The 18,126-nt window shown below is 42.0% G+C and overlaps 1 protein-coding gene across 3 annotated transcripts in view; it reads left to right on the top strand.

Annotated features, from left to right (window-relative positions):
- Positions 1-1,276: 1,276 nt before the first annotated feature.
- The window catches only part of PHACTR2 (phosphatase and actin regulator 2), a 104,513-nt gene continuing 87,663 nt past the window's right edge, over positions 1,277-18,126 (top strand). For all 3 annotated transcript variants that reach the window (XM_036249049.1, XM_036249048.1, XM_036249047.1), the window contains exon 1: positions 1,277-1,486. In XM_036249049.1, coding sequence (XP_036104942.1) covers positions 1,441-1,486 — 46 coding nt within the window. In that variant the 5' untranslated portion in view covers positions 1,277-1,440. The remainder of the gene's footprint in view (positions 1,487-18,126) is intronic.

Here is an 18,126-nt window from a genome sequence, read left to right on the forward strand (position 1 = left end):
TAACCAGATATTTAGCTGCCATTAATTTTATCATGCTTTTATGAGCCTCCCAGTTTTCACCTTGTATGTTTTCCTTTAGCTAGAATACTTTTCTTACATTTTCTGTAATGAACATCTGTGTCGATGCTGAAATTTATTAGTTACCTTTTATATGAAAATATTATTGCTTTGCTGTTTTTAAAGTGTATTTTCACAAGTGAGGGGTTCCTGAGGTGTTAGAGGATGTTTTGAGCACCCAGCACTCTCCAGGTGTCAGTGGCTCATGGGGATGCATCAGCGGTGATCCAGTGTGTTCTACCTCCAGGTAATACAGGTTGGGCAAAAGTAGGTTTACAGTTGTTTGTATGGAAAATGATGCAAAAACTAATAAATAGTATAAGTTCTCTTTCGTGTACTTACAACTCTAGACCTACTTTTGTCTACCCTGTGTGTGTGTGTGTGTGTGTGTGTGTGTGTGTGTCTGTGTGTATCCTAGATTACCCATTGTATGAGTCATTAATTGTAAATACCAAGAGTACATTCATATTTTGAAGAAGACTGAGATTTAATAGGATATTATAATATAATTTAATTCAACTTTTAGGCAATGTGAGCTTCTAAAATAAATTGTTGTTGCTGTTTTCTCCTATTGTATATTTTCAACACCTTACCCGTGTTCTGGCGGTCCTCCCAGGGACTCCTCTGTAACACAGGAGCGGTCAGCGAGCATCCTAGGCTTTAGGTGGAAGAGCGCAAAGTATGTGTTTTATTGATCTCACACATAGAGTGGTTATTCAGATTAATTGTCAACCTGACTAATGAGGCCACTAATGTGTTTTAAAGTTATATTTGTTAAAAGGAAGATAATTTTTTAAACAAGGGAAAAAATGCACACAAAACAGACATCTAACAGTGCTGTTCTATTGCAAACACAATGTCAGGAAGGAACTAACTCAAGAAACACATTTTCTTAAATTAAGTACCATGACTAAGTACTTTAATTCCTTTTCTTGCAGCCCTTAAGGATCATTTGACACTGAACTTTTTAAGTTAAAAGGAAGTCGCCTGAACTCGCTAATACTAAGGGGGAAGGGGGATGCGCTGGTCTTACAGACCCGGCGGGCGCCGCTGGACAGCCCGGGCCTCTCCGGTCCCCACTCCTTCGCCCCCCACTTCCCCTCCTCCCCTCCCTCTCGCCCTCTCCCCCTCACTCCTCCTCCGTGACCCCTGACCCCGGCTAATCTGCATAGAGGAATGACAGGCATCCGCTGGGCAGGATCCGCCGCGCCGGCTGCGGCCGGCCGGGCTGGGAGACCCGCGCTGGGGAGAAGGTGAGGGGCCGGGCGGGCATCTCCGCACCGACCGGGACATGAGCGCTTGGAAATCTGTCTGCGAGCGGACCCATGATCGACGGAGCAAAAGAGCCGCGTGATCGCCGGACCTGGCTCTGCGACCCTAGACATGGGCCAGACCTCGGTCTCCACGCTGTCCCCGCAGCCCAGCAGCGGTGAGTCCCGGGCGCACGCGATGCGCTCCCGCGGCGCCGGCCAGCGCTGGGCTTGCTCGGGGCAGCGGGGACGGTGGGGGCTCCTGCACTAGTCCTGCTCTGCCGAACCCGCCGAGTCCCTCGGAGAAACCCGAGAGGTAGCGCTCCCCCGAATTCTTTGTCGTGGAAAAGTGGAATGCCTTTTGGGATCCAGCCGACTTTACCTTAAAGGCACAGGCTCCATTTTCTGTGTGAGATGCCTCTCTTTGGTCTTTATCTGAATTACCTCTGAGCCTGAAATTGACGAGAAACACCATTTGCTTACTGCTGTGTTTTTAACTTAGAAAGTAAGGTAAACGTGCCAACAGGTTTTTCTGTATTGACGCTTGGCTTCTGAACAGACCAGAACTGAATTCTTTTCAAGCCTTTCAACTGATTTATGGTTTGTTTTTCCGAGTAGAAGAAGTGCTGATAGCCTTCTTTCTCTTACCCTGGCAGAACGCTGAATACTTAGTAACTAACTACAAAAAGTTGCTTAATTGTTTCAAATGATTCTTGCGTTGTTGATGTTAGACACATCAGTCATAAAATTGGGGGAAAGTATTTCATGAACTCAGTTATTGAGGGGCCAAATCCGTTTTATGGAAACATGTGTAACTTTTCTAAGTTACAGTGCCCAGTTTTAAGTTTCTTTTTTTCATTTTCTTAACACCACCACCCCCCCCCCCAAAAAAAAAAAAGAAAAAAGAAAAGGGAAGGAAGGTATGTCTGGCATTTCTCCAGGAGTGTAGGATTAAACAACGTCTTGCTGGCATTACTTGTGATTGGAGAATGAAATAAATTTAAAAGGTACTATTTTGATATTTTTCCATTGACAATTTAAAAATACCTCAAAGGGGCCCTTTATGTTATTCTTTCAGATATTTGATACTTTTAAAATTGTGTAAATGTCAACAGGATCTTACTGAAAGGAAATGACAGGGCACAGATGAAGCTTTTTTTAATCAGCTCCAGGATGTCTCCAACTAGATAGAGTTCTATCATCCCAACCTCTCCCCACATGGGTTTGTTTATTATGCTGCAGAGCTCCACTCCCTGAAGCTTTGCTGGGGCTTATGGTAAAACCCTAAGAGAATGAACCCTCTGCAAAGGAGGGAAACCACAATCCCCCAAACATCACACCTTCCCTTACTGTTAATGACAAAGTTGTACATTGTTCCAGATCATCAGAGACTTCATATTGATGGCTTTTGGGGGATTTGGGGGAAGGGGTGTTGATTTGGATCTTAATTTTAGGAAACCAGTTTGTGCAAATAGGCTCAGTTTCCTTTAAAGTAGTGTGACTTCTTTTATTTCAAGGAACAGTTATATTTTTAAATGTCTACACTGGCAAAGTAGAGAATTCAGTCATTACTCTAGTACGTCAGGAATAAGGTACTACACTGAATTTAATTCTTTTGCCACAAAATATTAAGCAGGGGTTATTATTAGAAGAGTGAATTTTGTGTTTATAAAAATCTAGGAATATTCCATAAATGATGACTAAGAAGCAGAGCATGATCCTAAAATGTGACTGTCCTAGCTCTTACCCAGTGTGGCAAAACACAAAACAAAAAACCCAGATTGCGATAATTCCTAATAAAATGACTAGTCATGTCAAGAAACTGTACAATTTATTTAGATAAAAGTAATTTAGACAAAAAGTTATTCTTGACCATAAAAGATATTTCACAGAAATATCTTATGGTGTGGTTATACTTAAATTATAGGGCCTCTGTTTAGTTGTTTAAAAGTTTGTATGGCCCTGGCCAGTTTGGCTCAGCAGTTAGACCCAAAGAGTCACAGGTTCGGTTCCAGTCAAGGGCACATATCTTGATTGCAGTTCGTCCTGGCCCTGGTTGAGGTGGTGCGTGAGGCAACCAGTCGATGTGTCTCTCTCACATCGATGTTTCTCTCTCTCTCCCTCTTTCTACTTCCTCTCACTCTGTATGAAGATAAAGAGAAATATATCCTTGGGGGAGGATTTTTTAAAAAAGGTTGTATGTCTTGGAGTGACCAATCCAGACATCGTGAGTAGAGATGGTTTTTCCAGTTTTGTCTGGTTGGTTAAGGGATGATAGTGGCTATGACTCAAGCTTTAGTGTTGGAAGAGTGGAGTAATTTTTGCATATCTACTTGGGTTTCTCTAAGTCTATTACTATTACTCCATTTCCCTGAAGTTTTACCATCAGATTCTAAATAAAAATATAAAACCATTGCCAACACAAGAACATTTGGTTGTTATATTTGTTTTATATTCATGTTGATGTTCCTCTCTGAGTCTGAGAATGTCAAATCCTCTACTCTTCCAAATATCTTGTTCACTCCTTATCCACTGTTTAACTAATGGTGGCTTTACACAAGGTGTGAAGCCATGTTCTGTTTGAGCTCAGCCATCTATGGTTGTTTAAGCCTAGAGTAGCGCTAGGAATGGTGAAGATGAGGCTCATCTGAAACACTTAGTGGGAGGAAATCTGTTTGAGTCTAAGGAAGCAGTATCACCGAGCCCAATAGTTTACACTTGTCACTGGATTTGGGCTTTTGTAAGAATCATCATTGTAGGCTACAAGCTGGCTTGCTTTTTGCTCTCTTGAGCTCAGGCTTTATTGAACTTCAGCTTAAGGCTGCGTTTGTTTCTCTGGGATCTAGGAAGACCATTAATAATTAGTTCTGAAAACATGCAGTTATTTCTATTTTTTAAAGTAGTTTTATTGTTGTCCGGATGGTGTGGTTCAGTGATTAGCATCGACCCATGCACCAAGAGGTTGCCGGTTTGATTCCCGGTCAGGACACATGCCCAGGTTGTGGGCCCCATCCCCAGTGGGGGACATGCAGGAGGTGTCCAGTTGATGTTCTCTCTCATCATTGTTTCTATTTCTCTCTCTCTGACTTCCTCTCTCTTTAAAATCAATAAAGAAAAAAAAAAGTAAAGTAGTTTTATTATCATATAAGTAGCTTTATTGTCATACAATTAACATACCATAAAATTTATCCACCAAAAGTGTACAATTCATTGTTTTTTATTTTATTTTTTGGTTACTCCTCCCCTGAGATATTTTACCATTGATTTTTTTAGATGCAGTAGAAGGGAGGGAGGGAAAAAGAGAGAGAAAGATCAACGTGAGAGAGACACATCGATTGGTTGCCTTCTGTACAACCCTGACCGGGGTTGGGGAGTGAACCTGTAACCCAAGTACGTGCCCTTGATTGGGAACTGAACCTGTGACCCTTCAGTCCAAGTTCCGATGCTGTAACTGCTGAGCCAAATCAGCCAGGTCTCATTTTTCTGTAGTACGTTCATAGTGTTGTATAACCATTAATCCCTATTCCAATCTTTCTCAACCTCCATCCCCTAATTAACCACTCATCTGCTTTCAGACTCTGTAGATTTGCTTATTCTGAACATCTCATATAAATGGAATCATATAACCATGGCCTTTTGTGACTGGCTTCTTTCACTTAGCATGGTGTTTTCCACTGCCATCCATGTGGTAGCATGTGCTAGTACTTCATTTCTCTTTATCATCAAGTAATATTGCAATATATACCATATTTATTCATTCATTCATCAGTTTGATGGAAATTTGGGTTGTTTTTACTTTTTGGCTATTATAAATAATGCTGCTATCAACTTTATGTACACATTTTTGGTGAACATGTTTTCATTTCTCGGGTATATATCTAGCAATGCAATAGCCCAAAGAAGGTGATTTTAATTAGGTAATTTGCTTTCCTATTATCGTGTTATAAGAGTTTTTTATATAGTGGATACAAGTCCCTTATCAGACATATGATTTGCAAATATTTTCTTGCATTCTCTGGGTTGTGTTCTTACTTTCTTGATAGTATAGTTTGCAACTCAGAGTTTTAAAGTTATTATTGTGTCCAGTTTATCTACATTTTTCCTTTCATTTGTATTTTTGGTGTCATATCTAAGAAACCATTGCCTAACCAACATCAAGATTTACAGCCATGTTTTTTTCTAATAGCTTCATAATTTTAACTCATATGCCGGCCTATGATATATTTTAAGTTAATTTTTATGTATGGTGTTATGTAGTTTTCAATTTCATTCTTTTGTACGTGGATGTCCAGTTTTCCAGCACCATTTGTTCAGAAGACAATAGTTTTTTTTATTGAATTGTGTTGGCACCCTTGTCAATTATCAATTGCCCATATATGTAAGGGTTTATTTCTGAACTCTCAGTTCTACCCCATTGACCTATATGTCTATTAATATCCTGCAATGTCTAGATTACTATAGTTTTGTAGTAAGTTTTGAAATAGAAAAGTCTAAGTCTTTTAACACTGTTCTTCTTTTCCAAGATTCTTTTAGCTATTCTAGTTTCCTTGCATTACCATATGAATTTTACAATTAGCTTTTCAATTTCTGGAAATAAAAAAGCTACGCTGGGACTTTGGTAAGGATTGGGTTGAACTTGTAGACCAATTCAAATAATATTGCTATCTGAACAATAGTAAGTCTTTCAACCCATTAATATGGGTATCTTTCCATTTATTTAGATCTTTGATTTCTTTCCACAATATAGTTTTCAGTATATGAGTCTTGCTCTTCCTTTGTTAAATTTATCCCTAAGGACTTTATTGTTTTTGATGCTATCATAAATGAAGTTGTATTCTTATTTCATTTTCAGAATGAAAATAGGTATGCAAAAATTATGGCCTAGATCCTTGCTGAACTCATGTTTTGTTTTGTTTTGTTTTTTGTCTTAATAGATTTTTAGTGGGTTCCTGTATACACGATCATGCTAGATACAAGATCTATATGCAAGGTCATGTGCAAACAGAAATAATTGTATTTCTCCCTTTCCATCTGAATGCCTTTTATTTCCTTTCCTTGTCTAATTGCTCTCACTTGTTATACAGTATACTGTTAAATAGAAGTGGCAAGAGGGAACATCGTTGTCATGCTCCTGATCTAAGGGGGAAAGCAGTCAACCTCTTACCATAAAATGTCATATTAGCTGCGGTATTTTTCACAGATGCCCTTAATCAAAAAGTTCCCTTCTATTCTTAGTTTGTGAGTGTCTTATCACGAAAGAGTGTTGGATTTTGTCAAAGGCTTTTTTTGTTGTTGCTGCCTCTATTGAGATGAACAAATGGTTTTTGTTCTTTATTTTACTAATATAGCATGTTGCATTAATTGATTTTCAGATGTTAAACTAACCCTGCATTCTTGGGATAAAGCCTACTTGGTTATGGTATATAATACTTTTACTATTTTTGCTGGATTTGGTTAGCTAGTATTTTATTGAGGGCTGGATCTATTATTTCTAAATACAGGCTAAATAGGTATGCTCCTAAATAGTGTGGTTCCTACAGCCTCTGGTCTCCTGCTCTAGAACAGCATTACCATCGCCCAGTACAGGGCATAGTAGACTAGACACAATAAATGTTCATTGAATATATGAATGACTCAACAAATATTCCCAATGAACAGCTTGACTACTTTAAGCCAGTGACTACATGAATGAGAGATATGTATTAGTTTTATTCTTTTTTTACTTCAAGAATTGCATGTTACTCTGGCTCTACTGCTGAAGGGTGGTGTCTGAATCCAGTAATTATTTCCTCCAGTTTCATTCTCACGCACTCCCACTATGCCCCAGACCAGCTCTTGACTGCTTAGCCTCAGCCCTTGAGTTGAAACATCACCCTTCTCATTTTTAGGACAAGGGAGCACAAGTGAATAAAATATGCAGGGTGATAGCTTGGCCACGATAGAACCTTTATCTCTCTGTTTCTTGCTTCCCGTGTTTTGGTTGGGGCCTTATATTTATAATGCTCAGGATATTTAGCCGTTTCCTTGTAAACTCTGTATAAGAAGAAAGCATAAAGGCAAAAATGAATAGACTTTATTTTCCTTAATGAAGTTGGTGAAAAGTCCAACTTTACAAGAGGGTTCAGGATAAAAATGAGTTTTACTCCCTCATAGCCATCCAGTTTGTTTCCAATTACAACCCAGATGCACTTAATTGCACAATCCAGAACGTGCAACTTTTTTTCATTCCAGATAGTTTTTATTTATAGATATGTCTTTGTCAAAACACAAGCAAGACATATACTTTCTGCTTGAGACTTTGAGTTTCTCAAGTGGTATAACTTCAGTATATTTCCGTATTTATCTCTTCGCTCTTATAAACAAACAATATTATAAATGGATATATCATAATTTCCTTTAAAGTAACTTTATTATGTTTTTATATTTTATGTTTGTATTTTTATATTGTTTCTGGGTCCTTTGTGTGGGTGCACTATGATGAACAGTGCTGAATGAACATCCTTATCTAAACATCTTGAACAGCATGTACCAGTAAAATCCTAGCAGTGGAATTGCTGGGTCAAAGATTTGTATGTTTTATTTTGATAGACTTAAATTCCTCTCACGGAAGCTGAATCAGTGTATGAGAATGCTTTTCTGTGCACTCTCTTACCAACACTGCATTTCGGGGTCCTTTTAGACCATATATACGGTGCTTTGTGAGAAATACAAGTCACTCTTTTTGGGGGAGGCGGTTGTCGGGCGCACGGCTTACAAGTGGGACATCCGCAGAAACCCAGGTCCAGGTCTCCCCTTGCCTCGGTGATCCTCTGAGGTGGGCTGCACACCTGTATGTGACCATCGTGTTGTGCAGAACTAACTTATAAAACTCCTTGTGAATCTACTTGTAAAAAGGTAACATCGCAGTGTGATGATGAGTGAAATAGGGCATCTGTTTCTCTTTTTCTCTGAATTGCCTATTAATAGCCTCATCTTATGTTTTTTCTTATAGATCTGTAGGTTAAGGGTATTAGCCTTATGTATATCATATAGTGTAAATGTTTTTCTATGTTCATCTTGCCTCCTACATTTTCTTATGTTTTTTATGTAACAACGTTAAATTTTCATGGAGTCAAATTTGTCAATTCTTTTCTTTCTTACAAGGTAGAGTCACTGAGAAACATGGCTTACTTTGCTGTTTTTTCCATATTAAATATTTGATCTCTGTTATCTATTCTTAATTAAAGTAAATGATTTAATGATATTAAATTTTTAAAGTTCCACTTGGCAAAAAAGAATAAAAAATAAAAATCCCATCGCCAGCAAATTAACAGAGGAAATCATAAAGTTCACTAAATATTTGCGTTGTACAAGAAAACAGTGATTAATATCTTAATGTAATAAAACCTCTTAAAATCAATCAGAAAAAGAAATCACTAAGAAAAAGGTAAACACTCAACTAGAAAAGTGAGTGAAGAACATGAACAGGCATTTTCCAAAATATTTAATGACTATTCTGAGTGCTTGCTTGAATTCACTTTTTAATCTTCACAACATCCATATAGGGTAACTACCATTTTAAATGGAAAATGGCAATTAAATGGGGGGGGGGGGGAAGATGCCATTGATCACCTATGAATTTAGCAAGGATGGAAAGGAAAGTTTCCCAGGAGGTGGCTGTATTGTGATAGTTTATACTGGTGCAGCCTCTCAGGAGAACTGCCTGGTGATATATATTAAAACCTTAAAATGTGGATACACTCAGACCCAGCAGACCGACTTCTAGAAGCATACTGTGAAGGAAATAATGACTTGTTCACTGGAGCAACATTTATCAAATTGGAAGTAACTAGTAGTCCAACAGCAAGGTATTTTGAATTAATTGGGATACAGTCCTGTTAATAGAATAAACCATTTAAACACTAAATTTTTTGAAAAGTGATTTTCATAATAAATGTGAAGCATTAGGTTTCAAGTAATATGATTCTATTTTCAAAATATGTGGGTAAAAGACACAGAGAGAGGAAATTCATTTAGGGTGAGGTAGTGTGACAGGATGGCCTCCCCAGCTCTGGACCTGATCAAAGCCGGGGCTCCACCCAGTGTCCACCTGCACCCCACTGGAGTTAAAGCCATGAGCGAACCTGCAACTGTATTAGCTTTTCTCCGGCTGTCATGGAATCGGACTCAGTTTTCTCTTCAAACGGCTCTTTTTCAGCCAGTTTTTTTTTTTCTTGATGAAAATAAAAATATACGTTCTAATATAACCATCTTTTAAGGTTTACTTTTCTCTGTCTGTTGGATCATAATGTGACCGTTACTCACATGGAGAGAAAGAAAAGGAGCAAAAATCTGAACGTCAATCACTTCTCTTCGGTCTGTAGCTCAATAGGTCTGGTCAAGGAGTGAGATCCCAAACCGTTGTCGCCTCAGTTTATTTTGTCGTTGGCAGTTGAGAGGACAGGGGCCAGTGGGCGAGTCAGACTTCACCTGGCGCCTACTCACTCGGTGGGGAAGGAGAGCAGAACCTGGGCTGGTTGGTCCTGTAACTAAGCCTCTTTCGTTTGGGTAGAGGAAAAGTTCCCAACCCGTCTGTTGTCTCGAGGGGCTTGAGTGTAACAGGCTGACTGTGCGCCTCTGTTCTTGGGGGTAAAGTTTAGTGGAGACTCGACTATTGCAGAAGTGATACTGAGGCAGAAATAGCCTTCAGAAAATAAACACTGCGCAGTCCAGTTCTCCCACCCCCACTTGAAGCAGGGGGATGAAAAACAAAACCAACAAGTTTTTTCCCCAGAAGGTAATGCGCAAATGATGTTACTTTGGCACGTTTGGTGTAAAATTACCGTTTATACTTGTAAACCAGCCCTCCAGTTGTTTTCCTTTCAAGGGTCTGGATGTTCGTGTTCATGTACACCTTCTGGCCAGTCCAACACTCCAGCCCTTCACACTAAGGCCGTTGTGGCTGACGGAAGCATTGAAGTGATACTTTGTTTAAGAATGTTCTGGAAAGCTGTGCTGGTGTGTGCATGGAGGGTGTGTTCCTCCAGTCGCCTCATCTTTGAGGGATATGAAGAAGGAGAGAGAGTGGCACCTTCTTCCAACCAACTCTTCCCGAACTAAAGGGATCGTGTGTGAGGCACCTGAGCCGGGACAAGGGGAGAGACCCGAGGATCCCAGACGCAGCCCTGCCCACGACATCGTGGACATGCGCAGAGCTGAGGGCGGCCGGGAAGGGACCCCTCGAGAACCGCGGGGACAAATCGGGGAGGAGTTCCCCGGAGAGCCTACGGGGCAGGAATTCAGACTCTGAGCTAGAGAGGGAGGGTGGGAAGCAAGGCTGTAAGACACTGGCAGTAGGAACCACTGAAACAGAAGTGACTCAAGCTTTGCTTTCAGGGGGTGAACCTGCCTGTGTGCAGTATTGAGTTCAGGGGAGACCGAAAGCAGGACCAGCGGGTGGGCAGCAACCACCGGACAGGTGAAGTGAATGACTGACCCGGGGGATGGCTGGATAGTTGGGGGGAGGGCTGGTGCCCAGATTTGTTTCTGCGTCCCTGCCATCTCCTTGATCTCCAGGTTCAATATGCACCTGCTCATTCGGCAGGTCTGCTTGAATCCTTGATGGATGGCTCGTAGCTTAAGATCTAAACAGACGACTTGATTTTCTCCTCCAAAGCTGTCCTTTGCTTGACTTCTCACATTTCATCAGTGATGCCTCCACCACTCCCTCCCTCTAGCCAGAAGTTAGTTGTCATCCTTGGGTTTTCCCTGTCCCCTTCATGCTGATTCACCAGTATATTCTGTCTGTTTTTCTTCCCCAAAACGTATGTATCTCAGGTCTCCGCACATCTGTCTGTCTCTCCTGCCACCATCCAAGCCTCGGTCAAGTGGTGGACTCGAGCTGGCTTCTTGCCTCTGTTCTCAACCTTCTGCAATTTGTTTTCCACACAACAGCTAAAGCAATTTTTTAAAACATAAATCATGACTCTTCCTTACTCAAAACCTTCCCGCGTCTTCCCATTGCACTTAGAATGAAATCCAGGTTTCAGACCATGGCCGTATATGATCCTCTGTGTCTCCCACCACTTGGCCCCCCGTACCCCCTCCTCCCCGTGCTATGGCTTCACTGTCTTTCAGTCATCAGACAAGCGTGGCTCATTCTGATCTGTGACCTTGGCAGTTGCTGCCCCTGGTCTGTCCAGGATACTCGGGACTCCTTCTCTGCCTCTTTACAAAGCTGCTCGCTTCTGCCCAGCAATACCCCCTTCAGAGAGACCTCGGCTGCCCACCCCTGTCCAGCATAGTCGCCCCCCCCACCCCAGCCACGCTCCTCTCTTCCTTCAGTGCGCTCAGCACTCGGGTGATCTACGTGTTTATTTGTTCGCTGTCTCCCTTCTCCAGGTTTGAGCTCCAGGAACTGAAGGAGGTTAGCACTCTTTCCCCATATATCCTCTTCCTGTATTTACGCCCGACGTGAAAACCGTTTGTGGAGTAAATGAAGGGCCCTGTCGGCCTGGTCTGACATTAGCAGAGTGGTGGGAGCTGAGTAGGAAGCCCAGTGGCGCCCAGGGATGGCAGAGTTGTTCAGACGGATTCTCCGTTAGTACCTCCAGTCCCCAACTAGCCTGCTTATCTCGCTAATTACCTATTGTTCTCCTGACACCCTCTTCCTGACTCCGAGTGTGGAATTTGAAGCTGTACCTCCCCTTTTCACATTTCCTCCGTGCCCATCTCCCCGTGTTCTCATCTTCCCAGCATGCTCAGAGTGCACATTCGATTAGATTGATATTCCGTATAATTACATCAAAGCTAACAACAGCTAAGCCTGTGCACACTGTGATCACGTTTCTTTCCTGCATAGCTTTCACTTTCCCTACTCATGGTTTTGCTAAGGATCCTGTGTACTCATCCTCAAACCTGTACCCAGCTGCATAGACCTCAGTAGGTTCAGAGACTTTTGTTCTTCAAAGTTCATCTTTAAGAAGTTTATCCGTTGCCTTGGCCGGTTTGGCTCAGCGGTTGGAGCATCAGTCAGCGAACCAATAAATGGGGATTTGATTCCGGTCAAGGATCTACCTCAGTCCATGTGTCCCTCTCCCAGCAATGTTTTTTTCTCTCTCTCACCCTCTCCCTCCCTCCCACTCTATCTGAAGATAAATAGAAAAATATCCTCAGGTGAGGACTAATAACAAAGACGTTTACCCGCCGGCTTCACCCTACTCCAATTTGGACTGGATTTCCTCCAAGCCCACTGCCCCGCTGTTGCCTGGGGCTCCTCCTCATGTCTATTTTATATGGGTCTACTTCCTTATTTTGACACACAGGTAGCTTCTTGAGAAAAGCTCTTGGGGATTGTTTTTTATTGTTTTGTTTTTGTTTTTTGAAACTTTGTATTAGAAAATGTCTTTATTCTGACTGCTTGGTTCATAACTTGGCTGGGCCATAAGCTATCAAAGCAAACTTGTAATATGCACAAACATTCACGGCACTTCTAATTAATCGGGGTTAACATTTTCCCTTTCTGTAAAAGGTTTTTTTTTTTTTTTTAATCACTTTAGCAAATAGCTTTTAATTAATTTCAAAGGATTTTCTTGGATGATTGTCACACAGCTCAACTTTGACCTGCTTTTGTTGTTATGATCTAAAAATGTTTTATGAAAGTTCAAACATTTTATAGCTGAACAGACTGAACATATGTTTACTGTGATAATAGTGTGCTAACATGTTTTTAAAGATTTGCATTGAAGATGTGTATAGAACAATTGTACTTTTCCTTTATGTTTGTGTAGTTTATTTTAAGAGCTCGTCATCCTTATAGGGAGGGTACTGACCCTGAAGGAATCCTAAGGTATTACAAGCTGAGCATTGGTATTTCACTGACTGGCCAATTGTGAGAATTACCTGGATGCTTTATAAAAATACTTATTTCTGGGCTCCATATTCTAGACCAGCAAAATTACTCTTTTGGAGAGGCGTCTCAGAGTCTGGGTTTTCAACAAGCATTCCAGAATATTCTCAAGGTGAGAAACTTCTGCTGGAAATTAGCAGTTTTAGCCCTGGCTGGTTTGGCTCAACAGTTAAGAGTGTTGGCCCACAGACCGAGGGATCTCAGGTTCGATCCCCAGTCAAGGGTACATACCTGGGTTTCATATTCGATCCCCTGCCCCAATGTGTCTCTCTCACATTGATCTCTCTCTCTCTGTCCTCCCCTTCTTCCTCCCACTCTATCTGAAAAATATCCTTGAGTAAGGATTTAAAAAACAACAACAAGTGGTTTTAGATGAAAATTTCTCTTCACTAGCAATGTGTATCGTCTCTTGACTTGCATAGAAATTAACAAAATGTCCAGTTCAAAACATGGGTATTCTCTGCTCAGTGCCTTGATGAATTTGATCATTAATATGTCCTGTTCCCGAGCAGGCATTTCCATTGTCAAGTACAGTTTGGGCAAAACCTCATTGCCAGAGAGGTTTTGCTCCTACTTACATTCTGTTAGTATTGTAAGCTGCAAAATAATTAATTTCCCACAATAGCCAGGTTTGAGCCTAATATAATTACTTGGGAAGAGAGGGGTTATCAGCAGGATGGGACTTACTGTTTAAGGAAAGGGCTCAGAATTGCGACTCTGCTGCGTTTTCAGGACGATCCCTTTGAACCTCACCTGAAGCAGCAGGATCGTTAAGGAGGAACCGACGTCACAGGACAGGGCGGCCAGTGCAAACAGGTGTTTAGTAAGGAGGGGCAGGGATTGCAAGAAAGATTTCAGTAAAATTGTTGTCTACAAAGGAGGCTGAGCCCCTTTTCTCCTTTAGAAATATGGGCAGCAAATTCTGAAAACCCAAAAGGAAGCAATTATTTATTTGAAAATTCTTTTCATATGTTCCTTTCTGGACAATATTTGGCTTTTTATTTTCGCCTCCGTTATCCGTCAGGGTCTTTCCTTTGACTGCTGTGCCTGTTTGCGTCCATTGCCAGTGGGACGGAAATCTAGTCAGTCCTGACTGGGGGTTCCTCAGCCTCCCCGTGGAAGGGGCTGTTCGCCCCAGGTGTCTGGCAGGGGCCTGCTCAGCATTGCCTTGGTCTTCCCTGCCAGACAAAAGCGTTCCCGACAACCTGGGTAGCCCACGGCCTGAGATGGTGCATGGCTGCTATTGCCAATTTTCCTCTCTTTGAAGGGATTTTTTGCGTTTTTCACAATTTCTTCTGTATCTGTGAAGTTCCCTTGTCCGACCTGCCGCATGGTCCGGAGGAGCGGCCGAGGATGGAAATCTGGAACACGCCCTAGTGAGTTAACGAAGCTCGTGTCAAACGTTTCTGGGGCCTCACTGAGCCACGTGTCACTGTCCCGAAATCTACCAAAGCGGAATTGTATACATATGTGCGCAGCTGGTGTTCTGTCCCTTGGAAGTACTTGGCTGCCAGTTTCGTCAAGAAAACATAAAAAGAATGAAATCAAACTTGAGATTTTAAAAAAGAACCTAGACCTGCACTCTGTAAAAACTGATCCTTTTAGTCATCTAACCACAGAATGTCAGAAAACACATATACCTCATTTTTCAAACGACGATGTTTTCTTTATAGAGCCATTGTGAAGTCATCATAGCAGAAGCTGTTTCAGGACCTTTCTTTGCCCTTCTTTAAGGAGGCGTGGGGTAGAGATGAGGTTGAAAGCCTTGTGACGTTTTCACTGCCTTCAGTGTATGAATAAATAGCTTTTCAGACAGCAGCGAAGGTCTGTATTAGTTTTCTAGGGCCGCCACGACAGAGCACCACAGACTGCGTGGCTGGAACGATGGAAAATCATTTCTCACAGTTCGGAGTCCAAGAATTTAGGGCTTAGAAGGCTAGGGTCAAGGTTCGGCTCTTCCGAGGCCGCCTCCTTGGCCTGCACAGTGCTGCCTTCTCTTGGCACCACAGGTCCTTCTTCTGTACGTATGTGCACTTGTCCGAGTCTGAACTCTCTCTTCTTACAAAAACACCCGTCATACTGGGCCTGGGCCACCCCTCTGACCTCATTTTACCCTAGTCACCTCTTTTATATAAGGTCTTATATAGAAAATACAGTCACATTCTGAGGTACTTGGGGGTTAAGACCTTCAACATATGCATTTGGGGGACACAGTTCAGCCCATGGCCATGTCCTTAAAATAAGTTAAACTGGGATCCATTCACCGTGGCCCATAAGCACATTAGATCCATTGTCTTTTTTTCTGGTTTCCTCAATTCCAATCCTGAAAGAGATTACAGTCTCTTCCTTGCTCACCTCCAACAGTACCACATGTTAGTGGTTATGATTTGAGGAAGAGGAGGCATTGAAGATGATTGGATGGTAGTCTACCAATGTCACCAGACAGCGCCACTCAGGAAGTGAAGCACAGACTATACAGAGTATAGGCGGTAACATTAGAAAGCAGTCTATGTGGCCCTGGCCAGTTTGGCTCCGCGGTTAGAGTGTCAGCCTGCAGTCCCGAGAGACCCGGGTTCAGTTCCCGCCGAGGGCGCATGCCTTGGTTGCAGTTTGTCCCCGGCCCTGGTTGGGTTGTGCGGGTGGCAGCCACTCAATGTGTCCCTTTCACATCGATGTTTCTCTCCCCCTCTCTCCTTCCCACTCTAGCTGAACAAAAAATGGAGAAATGTCCTCAGGTGAGGATAAAAAAAAAGAAAGAAAGCAGTCTATGTGAACATGATATTTCTGCTATAATTGTGTAACGAATTAATAATCTTGTGATTGGAGCACCAGATTGATTGCATAATGCGAGAAAAACAAAACGAAATATGTTTATCAAGATTCTAATCCCAGTGTGGCCAGCTACTAAGTACCACCTGGCTGGGTTTGAGGTCCCTGAATGTGAGGCACTCTATTTAGAGAAATGTTTTGTTCCCAGATGTCACTGCATATATATTTTTTCTTTCTGTGTTTGACTCTTCCTACTCTTTTTGCTTTCAGTGTGTTAGATGTGTTTGCTATCCTGCAGAGTGACATGTTTCTTCCCAAAGAGCCGTTAAAATAAGAAAGACAATGAATAAAGATGCTAAAGAAAGATAGAGTTTAAACACCTGTCAAAGTAAAGCCAAAAACAAGAATGTTCTTGCCAGAAAATGCAGCAGCCTCACAGAGTCAGGTTGGTAATTCCAAGAAGATTCACATGAGACTAAGTACATTTACGTGATGTCCCATAAACCTTGTAGGACACCTAGCAGACTTCCAGTGACGGCTTCCTATCTCTTGTTAAATTCCTCAGGAAACTCTTTGCTGGGATGGACAGTTTGGGTGGACTTGCTCATCTTGTCACAGAACATGAAGATAGTACTCTTTTTGGTTCAGAATTCCTTCATTTAAATGGAGGAGCCTGGCTGGTGTGGCTCAGTGGTTGAGCATCAATCCATGCACCAAGAGGTCGCCAGTTTAATTCCCAGTCAGGACACGTGCCCAGTGGGGGACATGCAGGAGGCAGCCAATCTATGTTCTCTGTCATTGATGTTTCTGTCTCTTTCTCCCTCTCCCTTTCCCTCTCTCTCTAAAATCAGTAAAGACAAATTATTAAAAAACCAAATAAGGAACAGGTCCTTGAAGCCACTTAAGCACACAAGACTTGGGTGCATCAGAATCTAGCATCTCTAGATCTTCTCTTAGGATTTAAAACTCTTCAGAAATGATTTAATTTTTTAAGGCGTTTTTTCAGAACGGAAGTTTCCTAGAAGTCAGACTAGAGGTGGCTGAGATTGAAACAAACATTTCCCAAAAGCTGCATGCAAGATCCAACTCTGGGGGGCCCTGTTCTGAATCCAGAATAATGATAGGGTGGGGACTGGGGGCATGCAGGGAGTCTTGGTCATGCCGCCACGCCCATTCGTGGTGGCTCTGTCACTTCAGCTTTCAGTCATTCTGTGGCTTAAATCTGCTGAACACTCAGTCTAGGGAAGATCAAGTCACAGATTATCTGTATTCTCCCACCTGAGAACACTTCGCTTGGACCCAATACATTTCAGATTCAAAATTCAACAGCCTAAAGCCCCCAAATGAAGTCCTATTATGTACCATGGAACTAACTGAGGAGGGTTTAATTAGCAATTCCTTATGAGTGTGCAATTCAGTGCGGCCTTATATTTACTGCTGGATACTCCAGTCCTGAGGCAAAGAGAAAGAACACAAAGTTCCTGTTCACACTGAGGAAGAAAAGGGTGCAGAGGCATCTTTGAGAACGATGTCTTGGCCAGTCCAGTGGATAACGATTCTCAGTACACAAGCGTCCTTGGGACTTTGGTGCTGGCCTGAACTGTCAAGGATCTGAGGTTCTGAGGTTAACAGAATCATGAAACAGAACTTTTCTCTTTAGATTTTGACAGTAGGTGTCTTTGGAAACAGGAGTTAATGCAACTTCCTGTGTTTGGCGGCTATAGCAACACATCTTCTATAGTTTAGGACTTCCACAAACCAAAAGTAACAACAACAGATTAACCCAGCTAAATGCAGAAAGTTCCGTAACTGTATCTTCAGCGTGATTCCCTAAATGTTGTGCTAACCCAGTAAGCAACTGGTCCTTTAAATAAAATAGTGGAGTTTTTTGTTTTGTTTTTCTACTTTGTTATTTTTTGCAGGTAAAGTATAAAAATAAATTGTGCAACTTCCCAGCTGGTGGAAAATAAAGTCAAGTTCAGTTCTCGCTACTCTCTTGCGTTCTTGTAGATGATGTCCACCCTCTTGCTTTGTTTCTTCCCGAGGTCCAGGGCGTTTCTGTGACAGGATAGTGGTGATTTCCCTGGAGTGCTGGTTGGCCTGATCAGCTCCCAGCAACTGCCTTGAGGCCGAAGGGGAATGCAGGTGGCTGTGTAGGAGTCT

The sequence above is a fragment of the Molossus molossus genome, unplaced genomic scaffold (genome assembly GCF_014108415.1).
Source record: "Molossus molossus isolate mMolMol1 unplaced genomic scaffold, mMolMol1.p scaffold_m16_p_8, whole genome shotgun sequence".
Classification (NCBI taxonomy): Eukaryota; Metazoa; Chordata; class Mammalia; order Chiroptera; family Molossidae; genus Molossus; species Molossus molossus.